This window comes from Ornithorhynchus anatinus, chromosome 2 (genome assembly GCF_004115215.2).
Source record: "Ornithorhynchus anatinus isolate Pmale09 chromosome 2, mOrnAna1.pri.v4, whole genome shotgun sequence".
NCBI lineage: Eukaryota > Metazoa > Chordata > Mammalia > Monotremata > Ornithorhynchidae > Ornithorhynchus > Ornithorhynchus anatinus.
In genome coordinates, this window is record NC_041729.1 from 132,761,456 (window position 1) to 132,784,969 (window position 23,514).

Genomic DNA, 23,514 nt, shown 5'->3' on the forward strand with positions numbered 1-23,514 from the left:
CTTCGGAGTATTTTGGGAAGCAGCGTGGCTCAGTGGAAAGAGCCTGGGCTTCGGAGTCAGAGGTCATGGGTTCAACTCCCGGCTCTGCCACTTGGGAGCTGTGTGACTGTGGGCAAGTCACTTCACTTCTCTGTGCCTCCGTTACCTCATCTGTAAAATGGGGATTAACTGTGAGCCTCACGTGGGATGACCTGATTACCCTGTATCTCCCCCAGCGCTTAGAACAGTGCTCTGCACATAGTAAGCGCTTAACAAATACCAACATTATTATTATTATTCATTCAACCATATTTATTCATTCATTCAATCAATCAATCGTGTTTATTGAGCTCTTACTGTGTGCAGAGCACTGTTCTAAGCGCTTGGAAAGTACAATTCAGCAATAAAGAGAGACAATCCCTGCCCACACCAGGTTTATAGTCTAGAAGGGGAAAGATAGACATCAAAATGAGTAAACAGGCATCAATATAAATAAATAGAATTATAGATATATTCATATATACATTCATTCATTCAGTAGTATTTATTGAGCGCTTTCTATGTGCAGAGCACTGTACTAAGCACTCTAATGTTCAATTCGGCAACAGATAGAGACAATCCCTGCCCAGTGATGGGCTCACAGTCTAAACAGGGGAGACAGACAGACAGCAAAGCAGAACAGAACAAAACAAAAACAAGACAACATCATCAAGATCAATAGAATCAAGGAGATATACACCTCATTAACCAAATGAATAGAGTAATAAATAATATATACAAATGAGCACAATGCTGAGGGGAGGGGGAAGAGCAGAGGGTGGGGGGAGGGAGGTTGGGGAGGGGAAGCAGAGGGAAAGAGGGGCTCAGTCTGGGAAGGCCTCCTGGAGGAGGTGAGCTTTCAGTAGGGCTTTGAAGAGGGGAAGAGAGTTTGGCGGAGGTGAGGAGGGAGGGCGTTCCAGGACCGCGGGAGGACGTGACCCGGGGTCGACGGCGGGATAGGCGAGACCGAGGGACGGTGAGGAGGTGGGCGGCAGAGGAGCGGAGCGTGCGGGGTGGGCGGTAGAAAGAGAGAAGGGAGGAGAGGTAGGAAGGGGCAAGGTGATGGAGAGCCTTGAAGCCTAGAGTGAGGAGTTTTTGTTTGGAGCGGAGGTCGATAGGCAACCACTGGAGGTTTTTAAGTTGGGGAGTGACATGCCCAGAGCGTTTCTGCAGGAAGATGATCCGGGCAGCGGAATGAAGAATAGACTGGAGTGGTGAGAGACAGGAGAAAGGGAGATCAGAGAGAAGGCTGATGCAATAATCCAGTCGGGATGTTATGAGATCTTGTACCAGCATGGTAGCCGTTTGGATGGAGAGGAAAGGGCGGGTCTTGGAGATATTGTGAAGGTGAGACCGGCAGGTGTTGGTGACGGATTGGATGTGGAGGGTGAATGAGAGAGCTGAGTCAAGGACGATCCTAAGGTTGCGGGCATGTAAGATGGGAAGAATGGTAGTGTTGTCCACAGTGACAGGGAAGTCAGGGAGAGAACATGGTTTGGGAGGGAAGATAAGGAGGTCAGTTTTAGACATGTTGAGTTTTAGGTGGCGGGCAGACATCCAGGCAGAGACATCCTGGAGGCAGGAGGAGATACGAGCCTGGAGGGAGGAGGAGAGAACCGGGGAGGAGATGTAGATCTGTGTGTCATCTGCGTAGAGATGATAGTTGAAGCTGTGGGAGCGAGTGAGTTCACCAAGGGAGTGAGTGTATATGGAGAACAGAAGAGGGCCAAGAACTGACCCTTGAGGAACTCCAACAGTTAGAGGATGGGAGGGGGAGGAGGAACCCGCGAAGGAGACTGAGAATGAACGGCCAGAAAGGTAAGAGGAGAACCAGGAGAGGACGGAGTCCGTGAAGCCAAGTTGAGATAAGGTGTGGAGGAGCAGGGGATGGTCTACAGGGTCAAAGGCGGCTGAGAGGTCAAGTAGGATTAGTATTGAATAGGAGCCACTGGATTTGGCAAGAAGGAGGTCATGGGTGACCTTTGAGAGAGCAGTCTCGGGAGAGTGGAGGGGACGGAAGCCAGATCGGAGGGGGTCCGGAGAGAGCTGGAGTTGAGGAATTCGAGGCAGTGAGTGTAGACTCGTTCTAGGAGTGAGGGAGATAGGATGAAACTGGAAGGGGAAGGGGAATCCATAACTGCCAGGATCATTTTTCTACAAAAACGTTCAAGACATATTTCCCCACTCCTCAAAAAACTCCAGTGGTTGCCCATCCCCTTTGACATCAAACTGAAATTTCTGACCATAGCCTTTAAAGCAGTCCATCACCTTGTCCCCTCCTACCTCACTTAGCTCTTCTCCTTCTACAACCCAGGCTGCACACTTTGCTCCTCTGGTGTTAAATTTCTCACTGGGCCTCCATCTCGCCAGTCTCCCAGCCGCCCCCTGGCCCACGTGCTGCCTCTGGCCTGGAACGCCCTCCCTCCTCAAATCCGACAGACAATGACTCTCCCCCACCTTTAAAGACTTACTGAAGGCCCATCTTCTCCAAGAGGCCTTCCCTCATTTCCTCTTTTCCCACTCCCTTCTGTGTCACCCTCACTTGCTCCCTTTATTCACCACCCTCGCCCAGCCCCATGGCACGTGCATACAGAATCGCAATTAATTTATATATTTGAGCTCTCTGTGGGCAGGGATTGTCAGTCTTTATTGTTGTATTGTACTTTCCCAAGCTCTTTGTTCAGTGCTCTGCCACAGTAAGCGCTTAATAAACACAATTAAATGAATATTGATGTCTATCTCCCCCTCTGGACTGTAAGCTCGTTGTAGGCACAAAACGTGTCTATTATATTGTTGTGTTGTACTCTCCTAAGCGCTTAGTACAGTCTCCTGAACACGGTGAGCGCTCAATGAATACTATTGATTGATCAGTCCTCTGTGCCTCAGTTGCCCTGTCTTAAAAAATGGGGATTAAGACTGCAAGCCCTTTGTAGAACAGGACTGTGTCCAATTTGACTGTCGGCCTCCCAGCCTCCCGTCTCTCTCCATCCAGTCCATATTTCACTCTCCTGCCCGGATCATTTTTCTACAAAAACGTTCAGGACATGTCACTCCCCACCTGACTCCAACTCTCAACTGTACTGTACTTTCCCAAGCTCTGAGTACAGTGCTCTGCAGACAGTAAGCTCTCAGTAAATGCGACTGACAGAATGAACAATTTGCTTGTATTCACTCCAGAGTTTAGTACGTGCCTGGCACATAGTAAGAGCTAAACAATAATGCCAATAAAGCTGGTTATTATTATCTTGGGCAGCCCTCGCACTCCAGCATTCAGAACGTGCCTAGCACATAGTAAGCACTAAATAATAATACCCAAACTGGTGGTTATTGTTAAGGACTCGATTAGACTGTAAGCCCGTCAAAGGGCAGGGACTGTCTCTATCCATTACCGATTTGTACATTCCAAGCACTTAGTACAGTGCTCTGCACATAGTAAGCGCTCAATAAATACTATTGAATGAGGAACTAGCAGCTCGGCTAAAGATGCTCTTCTCGGGATATCGCGATCCTGCTGGCAAATGTCACCTTTTTAGGACAAACCTGCGGTTGTCCAAGCAGTTACGCTGGGATGACAGCTGGGAGCAAACGGTGCTCCCTTTACTTTGCGAATTTTGACTGTTGCCTCCCCAGTGCCATTCGTGTAGAGATGAAAAACTGGGACCTGAGGACTCAATGTCTGGTGCCCGAGCCCCGGAGGGCACCATGTCGAATGGATCTGATCCGAGGACCTTGGCTCACACCTTGGCCTGACTTTGCCCTCATTGACACCTCTGGGCTCCTTGGGAGTTGGAGAGGTGTCCCTCGCACCCGGGATCCCGGGGCTGGGGGTGGGAATGGGACTGGGAGGCAAAAGAGGGTCCCAGTGGCACCACACGAGCCACTGCTACTGAAATCAATTCCTGCGGGCAGGTTCTCGGTCAGGAAACCCCAGGTTTGAAGCTTGGCCTCTAGGCACATGGGAGACTCGGTCACCGACAGCACTTTTCCTAGGGGACTCCAATCACAGGACGCGAGAACTGACCTGTTTCACGTCAAATCATTTGGGGGAGTAGGTTATTCATTTACCGAATAGGATGATGGTATTGTCTTGTTTTGTTTTGTTCTGTTTGGCTTTGCTGTCTCTCTTCCCCGTTTAGATTATTGGGCAGGGATTGTCTCTATCTGTTGCCCAATTGTACATTCCAAGCGCTTAGTCCAGTTCTCTGCACACAGTAAGCGCTCGATAAATACTATTGAATGAACGAATATTATTATTATTATCTTGGGCAGCCCTCGCACTCCAGCATTTAATACGTACTTGGCATATAGTAAGCACTAAACAATAATACCAATAATGGCTGTTATTATTATTATCTTGGGCAGCCCTCGCACTCCAGCATTTAGTACGTGCTTGGCATATAGTAAGCGCTAAACAATAATACCAATGATGGCCGTTATTATTATCATATTATTATTACCTTGGGCAGCCCTCGCACTCCAGTGTTTAGTATATGCCTGGCAACATAGTACGCGCTAAACAATAATACCAATAATGGTGGTTATTATTATCATTAATACTATTATCTTGGGCAGCCCTCACACTCCAGCTTTTAGTACGTGCCTAGCACATAGTAAGTGCGAATCGATAATATAAATTATGACCATTATTAATTTATTATTATTACTATCGTGAGCAGACATCGCACTCCAGCGTTTAGTACGTGTCTGGCACGTAGTAAGGGCTAAACAATAATACCAATAATGGTTATTATTATCATTATTATTATTATCTTGGGCAGCCCTCGCACTCCAGCTTTTAGTACGTGCCTAGCACATAGTAAGTGCTAAACAATAATATCAATAATGGCTGTTATTCATTTATTGTTATTATTATCTTGGGCAGCCCTCGCACTCCAGCGTTTAGTACGTGTCTGGCACATAGTAAGCGCTAAACAATAAAACTCATAACGGCCGTTATTATAATTATTATATTATTATTATTACTATCTTGGGCAGCCCTCCCACTCCAGCGTTTAGTACGTGCCTGGCACAGAGTAAGCGCTCAACAACAATATCAATGATGGCCATTATTATTATTATTGTAATCATTATTATTATCATTATTATTATTATCTTGGGCAGCCCTCGCACTCCCGCGTTTAGTACGTGCCTGGCATAGAGTAAGCGCTAAACAGTAATATCAATAATGGCCATTATTATTATTATCATCATTATTATTATTAATCTTGGGCAGCTCTCGCACACCTGACCCGGCAGAGCTCGCCCCCTGGTGTCCTCCAACGTCCACTACAGGCAGGCAGGAGCCGCCCTCCGGACGGGGAGGAAGGAGCGGGCGGGCGCCCCCTGGCGTCTCGGACGGGCAGTGGCGGCGGCCCCCACGCGGCCCCGGCCGAGGCTGCGCCGTCGCCCTGAACCCGGGCGAGTTCAGGCGCGGAGCTGGGGAGGGGAGGCCGGAAAGGGCGAAGTCAGAAAGGAGCCTCGCCCTCCACGAAGAACGCCTCGAACCCGTCATCCTTTAGTTTTTTGATTCTCTAAAAAGGTTCCCGCAGAGATCGGACGGGGGTCGGCGGGTGGAGCGGGGCGGGGAGGGGAGGGATTCCCTCCGTCCCCCCCCCGGGGGTGGGAGGGTGAGCGTTGGTTGGGTCCCGGGGCGGGGCCTGCAGTGCCGGGCTGCGCCGCGCGGGGGCGGGAGCGGGCGGGCAGGGCTCAGTGGGGCCGGCGGAGGCTCCTGCAGCAGCTTGCAGCAGTTTGCAGCAGCCTGCACCAACTTGCACCAGTTTGCGCCAGTCCGCCCCAGTTTGCACCAGTGTGCCGGCCGTGCCCGACATGGAGGGTCACCGCTGGCTGCCCCTGGAGGCCAACCCCGAGGTCAGCGGCGGCTGCGGGGCCCGGGGGAGGGGCGGGGGCTGGGGGAGGGGCAGGACGGGACACCTGCAACCCTAAACTCTCTTTTTCTCCGTCTCTTTGATCGCAGGTGACCAACCAGGTGAGTGACCGAGTGCCCGCCACCGATTCCGCCCCGTCCTCGGCGTCCTTATAGGCGGCAGCATCGTCAGTAACCGTGGAGATTGGGTTAAGCGCTTACTCTGTGCCAGGCACTGTGCTAAGCGCTGGTAAGCAAATCGGGTTGCCCCTGCCCCGTCCCGCTTGGCTCCACCCCCACCTTGGCCCGGCTCTCTGCTCCGCCCTGCCCCCATAATAATAATAATCATAATTGATAATGGTAGGATTTCTTAAGCGCTTACTATGGGCCAGGCACTGTACTGAGCGCCAAGGTGGAGACGAGCAAATCGGGTTGCTCTGCCCCGTCCTGCTTCGCTCCACCCCAGCTCTCTTTGCTCCGCCCTGCCCCTATAATAATAATAATAATCGATAATGATAGGATTTCTTAAACGCTTACTATGTGCCAGGCACTGTACTGAGCGCCAGACTGGAGATGAACAAATCGGGTTGCTCTGCCCAGTCCCGCTTGGCTCCACCCGCCTTCTGACCCGGCCTTCTTTGCTCTGCCCTGCCCCGATAATAATAATAATAATAATAATCGATAATGATAGGATTTAAGTGCTTACCATGTGCCAGGCGCTGTACTGAGCGCTGGGCTGGATATGAGCAAATCGGGTTGCTCTGCCCTGTCCTGTTTTGCTCCACCCCGGTCTTCTTTGCCCCACCCTGCCCCCATAATAATAATAATCATAATAATTGATAATGGTAGGATTTCTTAAGCACTTACTATGTGCCAGGCACCGTACTGAGCGCCGGGCTGGATACGAGCAAATTGAGTTGCTCTGCTCTGGCCCGCTCAGCCCTGTTTAGCTCTGCCCTGTCTTGATCATAATGCTGCTAATAATGGGATTTGTTCAGCGCTTACTATGTGCCAGGCACTGTACTGAGCGCTGGGGTGGATACAAGCAAATCAGGTGGTTCTGCTCCAGCCCGCACCTTCCCTCTCTGCTCTGCCCGGTCCTGATCATAATACTACCAATAATGAGATTTGTCAAGCGCTTACTATGTGCCAGGCACAATACTCAACGCTGGGATGGATACAAGCAAATCAGGTTGATCTGCCCAGGCCCACTCTGCCCTGTCCTAATAATAATACTAATGAGATTTGTTCAGCGCTTACTATGTGCCGGGCACTGTACTGAGCGCTGGGGTGGATAACAAGCAAATCAGGTTGCTCTGCTCCGGCCTGCTCCGCTCCTCTCTGCTCTGCCCTGTCCTGATAATAATAATGCTGCTGATAATGGGATTTCTTAAGCGCTTACTATGTGCCACGGACTGTACTAAGCACTGGAGTGGATACAAGCAATTCAGGTTGCTCTGCCCCTTTTGCTCTGCTGTGTCCTGATAATGATAATAGGATTTGTTACGCACTTACTATGTGCCGGCCACTGTACTAAGGGCTGGGGTGGATAACAAGCAAGTCGAGTTGATCTGCCCCGGCCCTCTTTGCTCCGCTCCACCCTGCCCTGACCTCATCTGCCCCATCTCTCTTTGCTCCACCCTGTCCTAATAATAGTAATAATAATAATAATGGTATTTGTTAAGCACTTACTCTGTGCCAGGCACTAAACTAAGCGCTGGGGTAGATAAAAGTAAATCAGGTTGGACACAGTCCCTGTCCCAAGTGGGGCTCACGGTCTCAATCCCCATTTTACAGAGGAGGTCACTGAGGCCCAGAGAATAATAATAATAGCAATAATGATGGTATTTGTTAAGTGCTTAGTATGTGCTAAGCGCTGGGAAGTGAAGTGACTTGCCCAAGGTCATACGGCACATAAGTGGAGGAGGCAGGATTAGAACCCATGGCCTTCTGACTCCCAGGCCCGGGCTGTATCCACTACGCCATGCCTGATCTGCCCCATCCCACTTAGCTCCGTTCCACCCTGCCCCTCTGCCCCTCTGATCTCCCCATCCCGCTTTGCTCTGCGATGCCCTGCTCTGCCCCATCCCACTCTGATCTGCCCCGTCCTGCTTTGCTCCGCTCCAGCCTGCCCTGCTCTGCCCCGTTCCGCTTTGCCCCGCTTCACCCTGCCCTGCTTTGCCCCGTCCCGCTTTGCTCCGCTGCACCCTGTCCTGCTCTGCCCCATCCTGCTTTGCTCTGCTCTCCCCCCTCTCACTCTGCTCTGCCCCGTCCCGCTTTGCTCCACTCCACACCCTGCCCTGCTCTGCCCCGTCCCGCTTTGCTCTGCCCCATCCCACTCTGATCTGCCGTGTCCTACTTTGCTCTGCTCCACCCTGCCCTGCTCTGCCCCGTCCCGCTTTGCTCCGCTCCACCCTGCCCTGCTCTGCCCCATCGCGCTTTGCTCTGCTCTGCCCCATCCCACTCTGATCTGCCCTGTCCCGCTTTGCTCTGCTCTGCCCCGCTTTGCTCTGCTCTGCCCCGTCCCACTCTGCTCTGCCCCGTCCTGCTTTGCTCCGCTCCACCCTGCCCTGTCCCGTCCCGCTTTTGCTCCACTTGGCTCCACCCTGATCTGCCCCATCCCTCTTAGCTCCGCTTCACCCTACCTTGATATGCTCCGTCTCACTTTGGTCCGGTCCCCCTTGCCCTGCTCTGCCCCGTCCCGCTGTGGTCCGCGCCCCCCTGCCCTGATCTCCTCCGTCCCACTCAGATTCATTCATTCAAACGTATTTATCGAGTGCTTACTATGTGCAGAGCACTGTTCTAACCATCCCGCTTTAGCCCTCTCCGCCCTGTCCTGCTCTGCTTCTTCCTCGTCTGCCCAATCCGATGTTGAACTTTCGCACCCCGTCCCTCCCTGCCCACCATCCGGGGTCATCGGGGACTCACCCTTTGAGGCTGCCTCCTCCTCGCTTCCCTGCCCCCTTCCCTCTTCCTGCCTTCTGATCCCCCCCCAACCCCCACCCCCCATTCCCATCCCACAGAGATCTCAGTCTGTCAGTCTTCTCTGAACCCTCATAATAACAACAATAATAATAGTGGGTTTTGTTATGCACTTACTCTGTGCCATACACTGTACTAAGCCCTAGGTTATCTACCAGTTAATCAGGTTGGACACAACCCCTCTCCCACATGGAGCTCACAGTCTCAATCCCCATTTTCCAGAAGAGGTAACCGAGGCACAGAGAAGTTAAATGACTTGTCCAGGGTCACACGGCGGACAAGTGGCGGAGCCGGGATTGGAATCCAGGTCCTGCACTTTAGCCATTCCTTATATCTCTTTGCTTAACCCCAAGTACTCTAATCAGCCGATGTTGTTTATTGTGTGTTTACGCTGTACGCTGACCCTGCCTCTTCCTGAACCCTTGGGAGAGTCGACTCCCAATCCTCCCCTCCTTTCCGTCCGTGTTCTGGTTGTCCAGACCTATAAACCCCAAGGCCTGTGGAGTTGGCAGCGTTTGTCTTTACCACGGAGTCATCCTCCAATAACCCATCCCACCCTACATCCTCACAGTGCTTCCTACCCGCTGCTTAGAGAAGCAGCGTGGCTCAGTGGAAAGAGCCCGGGCTTGGGAGTCGGAGGTCATGGGTTCGAATCCCCACTCTGCCACTTGTCAGCTGTGTGACTGTGGGCAAGTCACTTAACTTTTCAGTGCCTCAGTGACCTCATCTGTAAAATGGGGATGAAGACTGTGAGCCTCATGTGGGACAACCTGATTACCCCGTATCTCCGCCAGCGCTTAGAACAGTGCTCTGCACATACTAAGCTCTTAACGAATACCATCATTGTTGTTACCCCATTTTCCGCATACTTCACTTATTCTTCCCAACAAGCCCGCCAGCTCCTCCCCGCTCCGTTCCTGCCAACCCCCAAAATCCCATCGCTTCAGTGAACCGAACCCCAATTCTCTTAGAGCTGGGAGGGCATTACGGGAAGCCCGTGGAAGAGACGAGCGTGTAGGCCGGTCGCAAAAGTAAGTAGCCGGCTCAATGGAGAGGTTCATTGGTTAATGGCATTTGGAAATTTACCTGTCACTGTGGTTATTTGTGTATCGATAGAAGAAAAATTCATGGTCAAGCAAACGTTGGGCATGGTGTGGAAAGCCCATAGAGTGAATGTGTCAAGAGTAGCTTGCTCCTTTTACCCATTTGAAGGCACCCTGGCAACAGGAGTGTCAGGTACAAGCATCTAATTTGCTTAAGTGAAGATTATTCCTGTTTCCTGGTTCTTAATAGCTCATTGTTTGCATAGTGATAAAAATTCCACAAAGGGTTTTTTTGATGACTTGATAAAAATTCCAGCCAACTATCTATTGTCTGTTGCAAAGTAAGCTGGACATTTGAAATGGTGGATATAGGTGGTTTTATTTTTTTTCCAAGAAAGGGAAAATACATTTAGTTCAATTATAGGTCCGTTTCACTTTCTAACTTTTCATTATAAAATTGCCTTGTAATTGATAACTTCCTTCTCCTTCCTCCTCTGTCTTCTATGTAGAACCAGAGAAGCAGTGTGGCTCAGTGGAAAGAGCACGGGCTTAGGATTCAGAGGTCGTGGGTTCTAATTACGGCTCCGCCACTTGTCAGCTCTGTGCCTTTGGGCAAGTCACTTAATTTCTCGGTGCCTCAGTTACCTTATTTGTAAAATGGGGATTAAGACTATAAATCTCACGTGGAACAACCTGATTACCCTGTATCGACCCCAGTGCTTAGAACAGTGCTCAGCACATAGTAAGCACTTAACAAATACCAAAATTGTTATTATTATTAGAACCCTTGGGCTTTGTGGAAAAAGCATGGGCTTTGGAGTCCGAGGACCTGGGTTGTAATCCTGGCTCCACTGCATGCTTTCTGTGTGACCTTGGGCAAGTCATTTTACTTCTGTGTGCCCCAGTAACCTCCTCTGTAAAAATGGGGATTAGGACTGTGAGCCGCATGTGGGTCGTGGACTCTGTCCAACCTGATTAACATGTAGATAACCCAGAGCTTCATACTACCCCTGTGCTTAGTATACTCTTGCGCACATAGTAAGCACTTAACAAATGCCATTAAAAAAAAAATGTGGCCTTTGAGGGAAATCTGGGGTTTGGCCTACTCTAGCCAAGTCAAAATCTGACAGGAAGAGAGAGTCCAGACCAAAGCAAAAGTCAATCAGTCTGTTCATCAGTGGTACTTATTCAACACTTCCTGCATGCTTGGTACTAAGTGCTTGAGAAATATAATATTATAATATATAATATAATGTGGTAAACTTGGTAGACATGATCCTTGCCCACAAGAGTATGGGGAAGTCAGACGTTAAATTTCAGATAGATAGGCGAAATGGGAGAGTGTAAGGATATGAACAAAAGTGCTGTGGAGCCGGGGCTGAAGTGATTACCAAGGTGCTTAAAAAAAGGGGGTGTGTGTTGATTTCCAGGGGAAGCTTTTGCAGAGGTACAATTGGGACTTTCCCTCCAACAGTGAAGAAATAACTGAGCCGGAGAGAAACTTCCCTGAACGCCCACAAGCGTCCGAGATGGTGCACGTCTAGTCCACCCGTGTAAAGCGTGGCGCAGGAGAGGGCTGTAACTGCTTAGCAGCAGTTGTCATAGGATTTATTGAGCATCCACTGAGGTTGTACTATACCTTTCAAAGCCCTAGTGAAAGTGCAGAAGAAACATGGGACATCTGCCCTGTGGAAGTGGAGAGACAGACATGAGCACATTTACAATTAGTGGAATCAGAATCATCGAAGATATAGCTGAATATATATATGTATAAAGCTCATTCAATAGTATTTATTGAATACAGCTTTCAATTATTCAATATTTATTGAATAAAGCTGTGTATATTCATTCAATTATATTTAGCGTTCACTGTGTGCAAAGCGCTGAACACTGTACTAATGTATGTTTACACACACACACACCTCAATGCTAAGGACAGGGTGTAAATAAGTACATAGCTGCAAGAGCCAGTCATGGCTTTTGGACAGCTATGACTCAGGATGTTGGGAATTGAATGGGGAAGGCTCCTAAAGAGTTGGTGGGATTCTGGTAGAACTTTGAATATGGGGCAGACTGAGATCTAACAGATTTGGGGGCAGGGAAGGAGTTCCAAGCCAGGGCTCAGCCTTGGCCAGCAGTGAATGGTGGCCAAGACAAGGGCAGGGTATAGTTAGGTGACCTTGGGAAAAAAAGTGTTGCCTTCCCGGCTAGAATGTGAGCTTGAGCACACGAATTGTCTTCCAAGTTGTGTACTCTCCCAGGCGCTGTGAACAGGGCTCTGCGTACATGATTGAATTGCCAGTGAGGGAAACTGATTTGTAGAAAGGCAAGAATTTGTGGAGATTCTCGAAGCTGATGTTAAGGAGTGCTTGTTTGATGCGGAAGGAGGAGAGCCTTTGGAGGCTTTTGAGAAGTGAGGTGTGTGCCGAGCTACATTTCAAGTGGCCCCCTCCTACTTCACCTCACTGGTCGCCTACTCCAACTCAGCCCTCTCACTTTACTCCTCTAGTTCCAGCTTGCTCAATCTGGGCCTCGATCACGTCCACTCTCTGCCGACCCCTCTCCCACCTCCTCCTTCTGGCCTGGAACTTCCTCCCCATCCATATCCGGGAGACCACCACTCTTCCAACCTTCAAAGCTTCATTAAGCTCACATCTCCACCAATGAGGTCTTCCCTGATAAAGCCGTCTTCCCCGACTCCCTCTCTCTCTGTATCACCTATTCACTTTGGTCTGTAGTCTTTGAGCACCCAGTAGTAAACCCACCCTCAGCCTCACAGTCTTTGTGTTCATATCCACAATTTATTTCTATTAATATCTGTCTCCCCCTCTAGACTGTAAACTCATTGCGGGCAGGGAACGTGTCTGCCGACTTCATTGTATTGGACTTTCTCAAGGACTTAACAGAGTGCTCTCTTACATAGTAAGCACTCAATTGAGGTCAATGATTTATTGATTGATTGCACAAATTGTTCCAGGTGGCAATGTGGGATATGGACAGAAATGGGGAAAGGCGGGAGGCAGAGAAACCAGCAAGGAGGCTGATACAGTATTCATTGTCATATTTATTGAGTGCTTATATTGTGCTTTGGGAAAGTGCAATATAACAACAGACATATTCCTGCCCACAACGAGCATAGAGTCTAGAGGGTTTAGTTTTGCTATGATAATAATGAGTGCTTAAACTAAGGTGTGGGTGAAGAGGAATGTGGGTCCAGAGAATGTTTTGAAGAAATATTCAGTAGAATTCAACCGTTGAATGGATGTGAGAGCCGAGTGATAGAGATTGCAGAGTTGGGGAGTGATCCAACTCAGGGCTGGAAGGAGAGATTTTGGAGTCATCTGCATAGAGGTAGTAGTTGTGCCATGCAAGTAGTGGTGTCTCAGAGAAGCAGTGTGGTCTAGTGGGAGGGAGGACCTGGGAGGGAGGACCTGAGTTCTAATGCCGACTCCGCCACTTGTCTGCTGTGTGACCTTGTACAAGTCACTTAACTTCTCTGCCTCAATTCGCTCCTCTGTAGAATGGGGATTTGATACCTGTTCTCCCTCCTACTTAGACTGTGAGCCCCTTGTGGGATTTAATGTTGGTATTTGTTAAGCGCTCACTATGTGCAGAGCACTATTCTAAGCACTGGGGTACATACAGGGTCATCAGGTTGTCCCACATGAGGCTCACAGTCTTAATCCCCATTTTCCAGATGAGGGAACTGAGAAGTGAAGTGACTTGCCCATAGTCACACAGCTGACAAGTGGCAGAGCTGGGATTCGAACCCATGACCTCAGACTCCCAAGCCCAGGCTCTTTCCACAGAGCCACGCTGCCTCTCGTGTGTGCTGCCTCTAATTATCTTCTGTCCACCCCAGCATTTAATACAGTAGAGCTCTGCACATAGTAAGCACTCAAGGAATACCACTGAGGACAATATAGCGGTAGCATTCACTGAATGGCCGTGTGGCACATCAAACTGGACTCGGCACTTAGGAAGTACAGAAGGACAAAGTGGCACGCTCCCTGCCCACTTGCGGGAAGGGGGTGTGTCACTTTGTTATTCTGTACTTCCCAACTGCTCTTGGTCCTTGTGGGGAAGATAAGCATAAAAATTAAAAAAATGTAACTGTCAAAATAGAGTGGACACCTATACCTGAAAAACTGAGGAGATGTAAATAAGTCCATAAATGCTAAGAGTTGCCTGAAGGGATTGTGGTCCAGGCTCTTGGGAAAGTAATAGGGGAAGCATCTTGGAGGAACTGGGATTTGAATGTGGAAAGAGCTGTGGACTGGCTGGTGTGGGAAAGCAAGAAGTTTGGGTAAATTCCTCAAGAGCCACAGTGTAGAACAAAAAGAGAAGGGGGGATATGCTCAACAGAGTCAGGGCTTTCTGTTAAAGAATATATGAACCTGATTGCATCAACTTATCCTCAGAAGTTTAGAATCTGGGCTGTCGATCAGTCAGCGATATTTTTGAACCGAATTAATCATAAAATAATGATTTGTGTGTACGTATATAGTACGTGAATATTACTTGCTTGGGAGAATCCAAAAGATGTAAAACACACATTTCAGATTGTGTAATATATTACAGGTCCACTCCAGTGATTTATTGCTGAAGAAGATCCTAGTTTGACTTATTTGTAAAATGTCACCAATTTGTTTCCTTCCATAGTCTTTATCTTTTGAGGAGTGTTTTGAGAATCGTCCAGTTTCCTTTGGATCTTTTTGGGGAATGCTGCTCTCACTTCCCCGATCCATTTTTCTGTTTCTTCTAGTCAGACCACTTGGCAAATGCACTAGGCTCCATCTGTTGTACAGTAGAGCCCAAAACAGGAAAATTGTCTAAAAAGTAAGCTATTGAAGACCCATAATGAAGAAAACTTTACCTGCTTCCCTGGCTGGGATTTTTTTCCCTAGAAATGTCAATAAATCAATTATATTTATTGAGGTCTTTCTGCAGAGCACTGTACTAAGCACTTGAGACAGTACAGTAAATACATGATTCTTGTCTTCGAGGAACGCACCATTTCACCTGAGAAAGTTGAGCGTGTATTTTCACTCGTCCATCTTTTCTGCAATCGGGGCCAAGCGAGGGCAGATCTCAAAGACCGTAGACTGTTGACTTGTCTGTAGGCTTGTTGTAGGCAGAGAAAGGGGTCTACCAACTTGGCATTATATCATACTCTCCCAAGCACTTAGCATAGTGCTCAGCACACAGTAAGTGCTCAGTAAATACCATTGATTGATCAAAGCCTCTGGCAGGTGCCCACCGCAGGGATTTAATAATTATAATAAGAAGAATTGAGGTATTCGGTAAGGGCTTACTATGTGCTAGGGTAGATACAAGATAATGGGGTTGGACACAGCCCCTGTCTCACGTGGGGCTCACAGTTATAATTCCCATTTCACAGATGAGACCAGAGAAGTGGAGTGACTAGTTTAAGGTCCGGTAGAACAAGTGGCAGAGCAGGGATTAGAACCCAGGTCTCCGACTCCCAGGCCATTTGGAAGCAAGAAAATGGTTCTTGGACAAATAATAATAGTATTGTTGCTATTTGTTAAGCGCTTACCATGTGTCAAGCGCTGTTCTAAGCACTGGGGGGGTTAAAAAGTAATCAGGTTGTCCCAGATGGGGCTCACAGTATTCATCCCCATTTGACAGATGAGGTTACTGAGGCCAAGAGAAGTTAAGTGACTTGCCCAAAGTCACACAGCTGACATGGCGGAGCCGGAATTAGAGCCCACGACCTCTGACTCCAAAGCCCGGGCTCTTTCCATTAAGCCACAAAGCCACGCTGCTTCTCCAAATCCAAAAGGGAGAGAGGTGAGGGGACACCATAGAGGCATCGAGCCCACCCCTAGGATTTCCTGAGCCATGTAGTCCCAGAAAGTTTCCCAGGAAGAAGATAGCAACCCCTTGTGCCCCATATGCCAGATGAGCTGAAGGTGGAATCAGAGGCACACAGTCCCACTGGTCAGGTGGTCCTCAGTGGCTTGGCTGCAGCTCTCTTTGTGCCGTCCTTGTGCCAACTGCCACTGTCTACAGTTCGGGATCCCCTGGCTTTGCTATCTCCCCAGTCCGTCCCATTCCTCATTCATTCAGTCATTCATTCAGCCATATTTATTGAGCGCTTAGTGTGCACAGAGACTTGGGAGAGTACAATATAGTACCAAGTTGAAATGAGCTGAAAAACCCGCATTCAAATATATGACAGAAATCCCGATTGACATATTGTAATAAGGACATCTTTTGGTCTTCCAGAACTTTTTTTCCTGTGTTTTTTATTTTGAAGAAGTCTAAACTTGGAAAATCTGACAGTTTGTTGTTAACCCGTACAGTCTGTCATTTTAATTTCTCCACCACATTGAGTAATTTTTTTTAAGTTAATGCAATATGGAAATAGATTAATTTACCATCCATGTCCTGAGAATAATTTAATAATAACAATAATGGTATTTGTTAAGTGCTCACTATGTGCCAAGCAGTGTTGCAAGCACTGGGGTAGGTACAAGGTAATCAGGTTGGACACAGTCCCTGTCCCATAAGGGGCTCATAGTTTTAATCCCCATTTTACAGATGAGAGAACTGAGACAGAGGGAAGTGAAGTGACTTGCCCAAGATCACACACCAGTCCCCTGGTAGAGTCAAGATTAGAACCCATGACGTTCTGACTCCCAGGCCCGTGCTGTATCCACTGTTCGATATTTCAACATTCAGAGCTTGAGCTGATACCCAAGGAGAAGTCACATTTAAACTGGTTACCTAACAATCTGAGCCGAGAGTTAAGATTATGCAAGCAGTGATTCATTTTATGTAATATAATCAACTTTGAGGCTTGTCCTAATTGAGTGAACTCGATAGCTTCAAAAATTCATCCTTTTTAGAGTGAGGTGGCATTTTGTAGTTATGAAATGTGCCACACGAAAAGACTTCAGTAGGTGGTTATTTTTTGACTCCTACTCATATAGCCTGGGTTTGTGTCACTGTCCCAATGGGAGGCTCTTGAATTTCCCTCATTGCTGATTCAGCCGAGTTCTGGATTGGCGTTTTCAAGCACAGCCATCTGCTAATTTTAGTTCAGCTACAAATGAAGTAATCCACCCCAATTCAAATATCTTGTTTGTCAGTTTTTCAAATTCTCATAATGCATAGATGACTTCACCTTAAAACATTATTTCTACTAATGTCTCTCTTCCCTTCTAGATTGTAAACTCCATGTGAGCAGGGAAAATGTCTACCAACTATGTTGTATTATACTCTCCCAAGCGCTTAGCACCCTGCTCTGCACACAGTAAAACACTCAAGGAATACCATTGATGAATTAGAGGCCTATGTTTTGACAAGGGTGAGGCCTCGCATCTGTCCTGATAACCACAGGAGTGGCCACGACAGAATATTCTTGGCAAACGTTGGTGGAGTCTCCCTTCAGGAATGATGGATGAACTTCAAACGGGAGTTGGTAAGACATAAAACCTGCGCAGAGGAGTGAATTATTACCCTCTTGGTTTGCATGTTGCCCTCACGCTCGCTCATCTCTGCCAGTCACATTCCTGCTGGGGGACAAGGGGGAACGAGCCAGTAGATGGACAGGGGGACAGCACATCATGACAAGTTTAGGCAACCTAGAGATCCGTTCTTGTTCTTTGCAGGACAGAGAGCAAAACTGGGGGGAAATGAATTTTTGGTTGCTGTACGGTCTCCCTGGTTCCCATGGCATACATGCTTTTTTTGCAAAGGGCAATAATTCATTTGAAATGAAATGAAAAAGCCCTAAAGGAAAGGAAGTAAAAGACTTGACCTTGCATGGAAGTTGGAGTCAGAACAGGCTTCCAAACTAGCGGGAAAACTCTTTCAGTGCTACAGGATACAAGCATCATCAAAAGTCTTTGAGATGGTCACTAAGGAACTGCTAAAATGCACACAGTGGGCTCTTCTGGTATCCACACAAGAAGCCAACCAAGTGGAATCCAAAAGGTTTCCAGCAGACCGTTAGACAAAAAGGCAGCAGACATCAAGCCCATTTCCAAGGTGCAAGTTTCTGAGGGTCTTTTGGGGTGTGCTCTTCTATATGACTATGAGAGCTGGACATTGGACTTGCTTCACCACTGAACTTTATTGCACATCCAGTGACAGCACAGGGCACCAACCCCCTCCCCCCACCATTCCCTAACTATGGGTGTTTATCAAGGCTCTGTTCTGGGCCCCCTTATCTTCTCAATCAACACTCACTCCCCTTGGGATGCTCATTCACTTCCATGGCTTCAGTGAGGAATCCTCCCTAATGTATCTCACTTGTCCAGATGCTATAACAATATAACAGAGTTGATAGACATGTTCCCAACCAGGGGTAATTCTAGTTTATTCAGCTACACTCGCCTGTATGTGTGGGTAGGTATACAAAATAAGAGTCTTTGTGCATTACACAGTAGCATGCTGTAGTGGATAGAGTCCCGTTCTGGGAGTCAGAAGATCATGGGCTATAAACCAGGCTCTGCCAGTGGACTCCTGTGTGACCTTGGGCAAGTCACATTACTGGGCCTCAGTTCCCTCATCTGTAAAATGGGGATTAAGACTGTAAGCCCCATGTGGGACGGGGACTTTGTCCAGCCCGATTTGCTTATATCCACCTCAGCGCTCAGGACAGTGCCTGGCACATGGTAAGCACTTAGCAAATACCAGAATTATTATTATATACAATCATATCCATATATGCATATCCATTATATACAATCATATATAGAGAAGCAGCGTGGCTCAGTGGAAAGAGCATGGGCTTTGGAGTCAGAGGTCATGAGTTCGAATCCCAGCTCTGCCACTTGTCAGCTGTATGACTGTGGGCAAGTCACTTAACTTCTCTGTGCCTCAGTTCCCTCATCTGCAAAATGGGGATTAAGACTGTGAGCCCCACGAGGTTCAACCTGACTCCCCTATGTCTACCCCAGCGCTTAGAACAGTGCTCGGCACATAGTAAGTGCTTAACAAATACCAACATTATTATTATATCCATCCAAGGAAACAAATTGTTCACATTTGGTTCAGAAATTCTATTAATTCTTTGGAGTTTGAGAGAGAAGGTTTATCGAGCAGTCAATCGATGGCAGTTATTGAGGACTTAGTGTGCTCATTCATTCATTCATTCAATAGTATTTATTGAGCGCTTACTATGTGCAGAGCACTGTACTCACTATACTAAGAGTACAGCCTAACAGTATAATAGAAGCATTCCATGCCCACAGCAAGCTAGATGGGAAGACAGACGTTGAAATGAATTACAGATAGGGAAAACTGCATAATATACATATATGCGCACACAAGTGCTTTGTGTCTGAGTGCTTATAAAGGGTACAGATCTAAGTGCACAGAAGGGAGGACAAGTAAGATAAATCAGGGCTTAGGTTGGGAAGGCCTCTTGGAAATGTGATTTTAGGAGGGCTGTGAAGTAGAGGGAGTTCTAGTCCTTAGGGAGGATGATGGGCAATGGGTCGGCAGTGAGATAGAAGAGATTGTGGTACAGAGATTCAGTTGGCATTGGAGGAGTGACCTGTGCAGGTTGGGTGGTAAAAGGTAAAATAGGAGGGGGAGAGTTGATTAAAGGGATGAGTGGTGGAAATAACTGAGCAAATGAAGAAAAAAGTTTCAGTACAGAAAGGTAGGCCCAAGGAAGTACAGCAAATTGTCTAACTAGAAGTAGAAATAAATCAATCAGTTGTGTTTACTGAGTACTTTCTTGTGCAAAGCAGTATACAGAGATGCACCTTGGGAGAATATGACAGAGTTGGTAAACACATTCCCTGCCCACAGGAAGGCTTACTGTATAGAGGGAGGAACTTACAGTCAGCTTTGCAAGACAAATTCTGACTTCAGGATCCAAGAAAAGAATGTAAAAGAAGGGGCACTTTAGCCTGGTCCTAACTCAGCTTTCATCCCTACTTGTCTTGTTCTGACCCATGCTCAACTCTAAGACTTTTGAAGTAAAGTGCTACTTCATTCATTCATTCATTCAATAGTATATATCCCACCTTGACTACTGCACCAACCTGCTTGCTGTCTTCTCTGTCGTCTCTCCCCACTTTAGTCCATACTTCCCTCTTCTGCCCAGATCAGTTTTCTAAAAAATATTCGGTCCTTGTCTCCCTGTCTCCCCACTCCTCAAGAACCTCCAGCAGTTGTCCTTACTGAAGGCACATCTCCTCCAAAAGGCCTTCCCTGACTAAACACCCCTTTCCTCTTTTCCCACTCCCTTTTGCGTTGCCCTGACTTGCTCCCTTTATTCATCCCCCCTCCCAGCCCCATAGCACTTACATACATATCTGTAATTATATTAATGTCTGTCTCCCCCCAGACTGTAAGCTCATTGTGAGCAGAGAATGTGCCTGTTGATGGTTATATTATACTATTCCAAGTACTGAGTACGGTGCTCTGCATACAGTAAGTGCTCTGTAAATATGATTGAATGAAAGAATGAATCAAGTTGGCCATCCACCTCTGCATCAAACAGAAATTACTGTCTCCTTTAGAGCACTTGATCACCTTGCCCCCTCCTACCTTACCTCACTGATTTCCTACTACAATACAAACCAGCCTGCACACTTGGCTCCTCTAATGCCAGCCTACTCTCTGAACCTCGATTTCATGTATCTTGCTGCCGACTCCTCGCCCACATCCTGCCTCCGGCCTGGAACTCCTTCCCCTTTTATATCCAACAGATCATCACTTTCCCCACCTTCAAAGTCACATCTTCTTCAGGAGGGCTTCCCTGATCATCTTTTCCCCTACTCCCTCTCCTGTCTGTGACATCTACGCACTTGGTTCTGTACACTCTTAGCACTTAATATTTACTCCACCTACAGCCCTTAGGAATGTATCCACAATTTATTTATATGTTCCATCTTTTCCTCTAGACTGTAGACTCCTTTTGAACATGGAACATGTCTACCTACTCCGCTGCACGTACTCTCCCAGTGCTCTGCACACATTAAGCACTCAGTGCATACCAGTGATTGATTGATTGGTAAATTAAGTGATTTTGTGGGCCTTATTTTCTCAGATGAGCGTTTTTATGTTTCATCAGAACATATGCTGTTTTACTGGTTAAGTATAAAGCTGATGACTTTTGTAAGATTTATCTATGTTTATCAGTGGAAGTAGAATTCAATCTTAAAAATCTTGAATATTTAATTTTATTAATGTGTCTACAGAAAGCTGTTGCCTTCCACTTACCCTTAATTATTAAATAAAGGGAAAGCTTACCAGTCTAGTATTTTGCCTGCTATTTTTTCCCCCTTGGAGTGGGAAAAAAAACAAACGGACCATAATGTGTTTATAACACTGTCTGCTGGCGAAATTTGAAGTTCTTTTCCTAAAGCATTGTCCTACTTTAGACCTCTTCTGTTGGAAATGAAGTTTCTATAGTTACCCAGATTTCCCATAGTTGATGTAGCTTTTATGGGACTTTTCTAGCTTATTAATTTACCTTCTCATATTGCCTTATTCCTGTTCTCCAGAGTTAGAGTTTGCTTCAGAAAATGAGTCTGCTCCACCAATTTTAAAGGGACACTAATTCTTGGAGCCCATTTTCAGATACCTTAATTTAATAACTCTGAATATAAGAGATGGATTTTTATTTTATAGTAATGTCTTGATGACCTCAGCGATTGTCTCTGTCACCACAGAAATGATTTTTAAAACCCTTGTTATCATAGATCATTATTAAGATTGTGAGCCCAGTGCAGGACAAGGGACTGTGTCTAACCTGATTAACTTGTATCTACCCCAGCACTTAGAACAGTTCTTGGCGCATAGTAAGCCTTTAACAAGTACCATTATTACCATTATTGTTATTACTATTAAGTGGGATATGAATAAATAAGTCAGTGTAGAGCTCTTCTCCTGACTTTTATGGCAGCCTAGCCGGCATCCTGTGGAAAGTGGAGAACAGACCGGAGCTGCCTGAACGGACTTAATGAGATTGGCAGGAGAGTCCGTCTTGGGCTTTCTCGAACCCCTGTTTCTGCACGGCTTGGTGGAGAGAACATGGGCCTGGGAGTCAGAAGGACCTGGGGTCTAATCCTGACTCTGCCACATATCTTCTGGGTGACCTTGGGCAAGTCACTTCACTTTTTGTGCCTCAGTTCCTCATCTGTAAAATGGGGATGAGAGCGTGAGCCCCATGTAGGACAGGGACTGAGTCCAACCTGATTAACCTATATCTACCCTGGTACTTAGAACCATGCATGGCACATAGTAAGTGTTTAACAAGTACCGTATTTAGTATTCTTATTATTGCTTGCTTCCCTTCTAGTGATCTAACCTAGTGGGACAGAGTTAGCACTGAGGCCTAGATGATGGTGTGTGAACTATCTGATGCAGTCTACAATGTCTTCTTTCTCTGAAGGTTTGAGGAAGAAATACCTAAAGACACATTTGGTCAAATCCGTCTAGAGACCAGACTATGGATTTATAATACATTTTCTAACCTGAAATTCGGCCATATGGATTTTGCAAGGTTGGCAGCTTGTTAGAGTGATTTCTGATTGGGTGACAAATGAGTACGCACAGGAAATCGGTGGCAGGCAGTTCTTTCTGGCTGGGTGAGGTTCTTCGGTCAAGGCCCAGCAAATCCCAGAGAGGCTTCAGAACCCTCAGGGCCACCCTTGGAGTCCAAGTCGTGCCCACAGCATCACCCTCATTGATGGTACTTATTGAGTGCTTCGCATGTGTAGAGCACTGTACTAAGCGCTTGGGTGGGTTCAGTGCAATAGAGAGGATAGACACGTTCCCTGCACATAACGAGCCCATAGTAATCGATGTTGGATGGGGCAGTTTTAGGGCCTCTGCAGGCATTTCGGGGAAGCTTCCAGGAGATCCAGATGAAATAGCAGGCCACTGGGATTTTCCTCAGCCATTAAGGGTCTCTACACAGAATCAGCCTGAAGTGTATCCTCTGTCTAGGGTAGCTGCAGGTTCTTAAGGCCAGCCCAGAAGGCCCCCCAGAATCCATGGGTTAGGTGTGGGTATCCCAGAGACACCTTCTACCCTTCATCCGTAGGACTTTATTGCTGTATTGTACTTTCCACGCGCTTAGTACTGTGCTCTGCGCACAGTAAGCGCTCAATAAATATGATTGAATGAATGACTGGGAACCTTTTGCCTAGCTTCTGTTTTTCCCAGATGGCAGCTAACCAGACCTGTTGGCACCGCAGATTGAATATCCACTGGTATATCCCCTATCTTTACGTCTGCCTATATGAGTTCTCTCCTGCTTGCTTTCTTTGCCACTTAGCTTAACTTAACGTGAAATGATGTAGAAGGCGTCACGTCTCACTTGGGTATCTTATGGCCTCTGCCACTTATCTGCTGTTTGACGTTGGGCAAGTCACTCAGCTTCTCTGTGCTTCAGTTTACCTCATCTGTAAAATGGGGATTGAGACTCTGAACCCCACATGGGACAGGGACTGTGTCCAACCTGATTCACTGATATCCACCCCAGTGCTTAGCACAGTGCTGGGCACATAGTAAGTGCTAAACAAATACCACAGTTGTTTTTATTATGTTTACTGGGAAGCAGACACTTGGCCATTACCAACATTGTATGTCCGTCCATCAGCCTGTTGGTAT

At 47.2% G+C, this 23,514-nt stretch overlaps 1 protein-coding gene across 4 annotated transcripts in view; it reads left to right on the plus strand.

Moving 5' to 3' along the window:
* Window positions 1-5,700: 5,700 nt before the first annotated feature.
* Window positions 5,701-23,514, plus strand: part of UCHL3 (ubiquitin C-terminal hydrolase L3) — a 99,999-nt gene continuing 82,185 nt past the window's right edge. For 2 of the 4 annotated variants that reach the window (XM_029082606.1, XM_029082623.2), the window contains exons 1-2: window positions 5,701-5,886; window positions 5,993-6,004. In XM_029082606.1, the coding sequence (XP_028938439.1) occupies window positions 5,845-5,886; window positions 5,993-6,004 (54 nt within the window). In that variant the 5' untranslated portion in view covers window positions 5,701-5,844. Of the gene's footprint in view, window positions 5,887-5,992; window positions 6,005-6,032; window positions 6,132-17,190; window positions 17,357-23,514 lie in introns of those variants that run through there. The other 2 variants (XM_029082621.2, XM_029082614.2) reach the window with 2 other exon arrangements.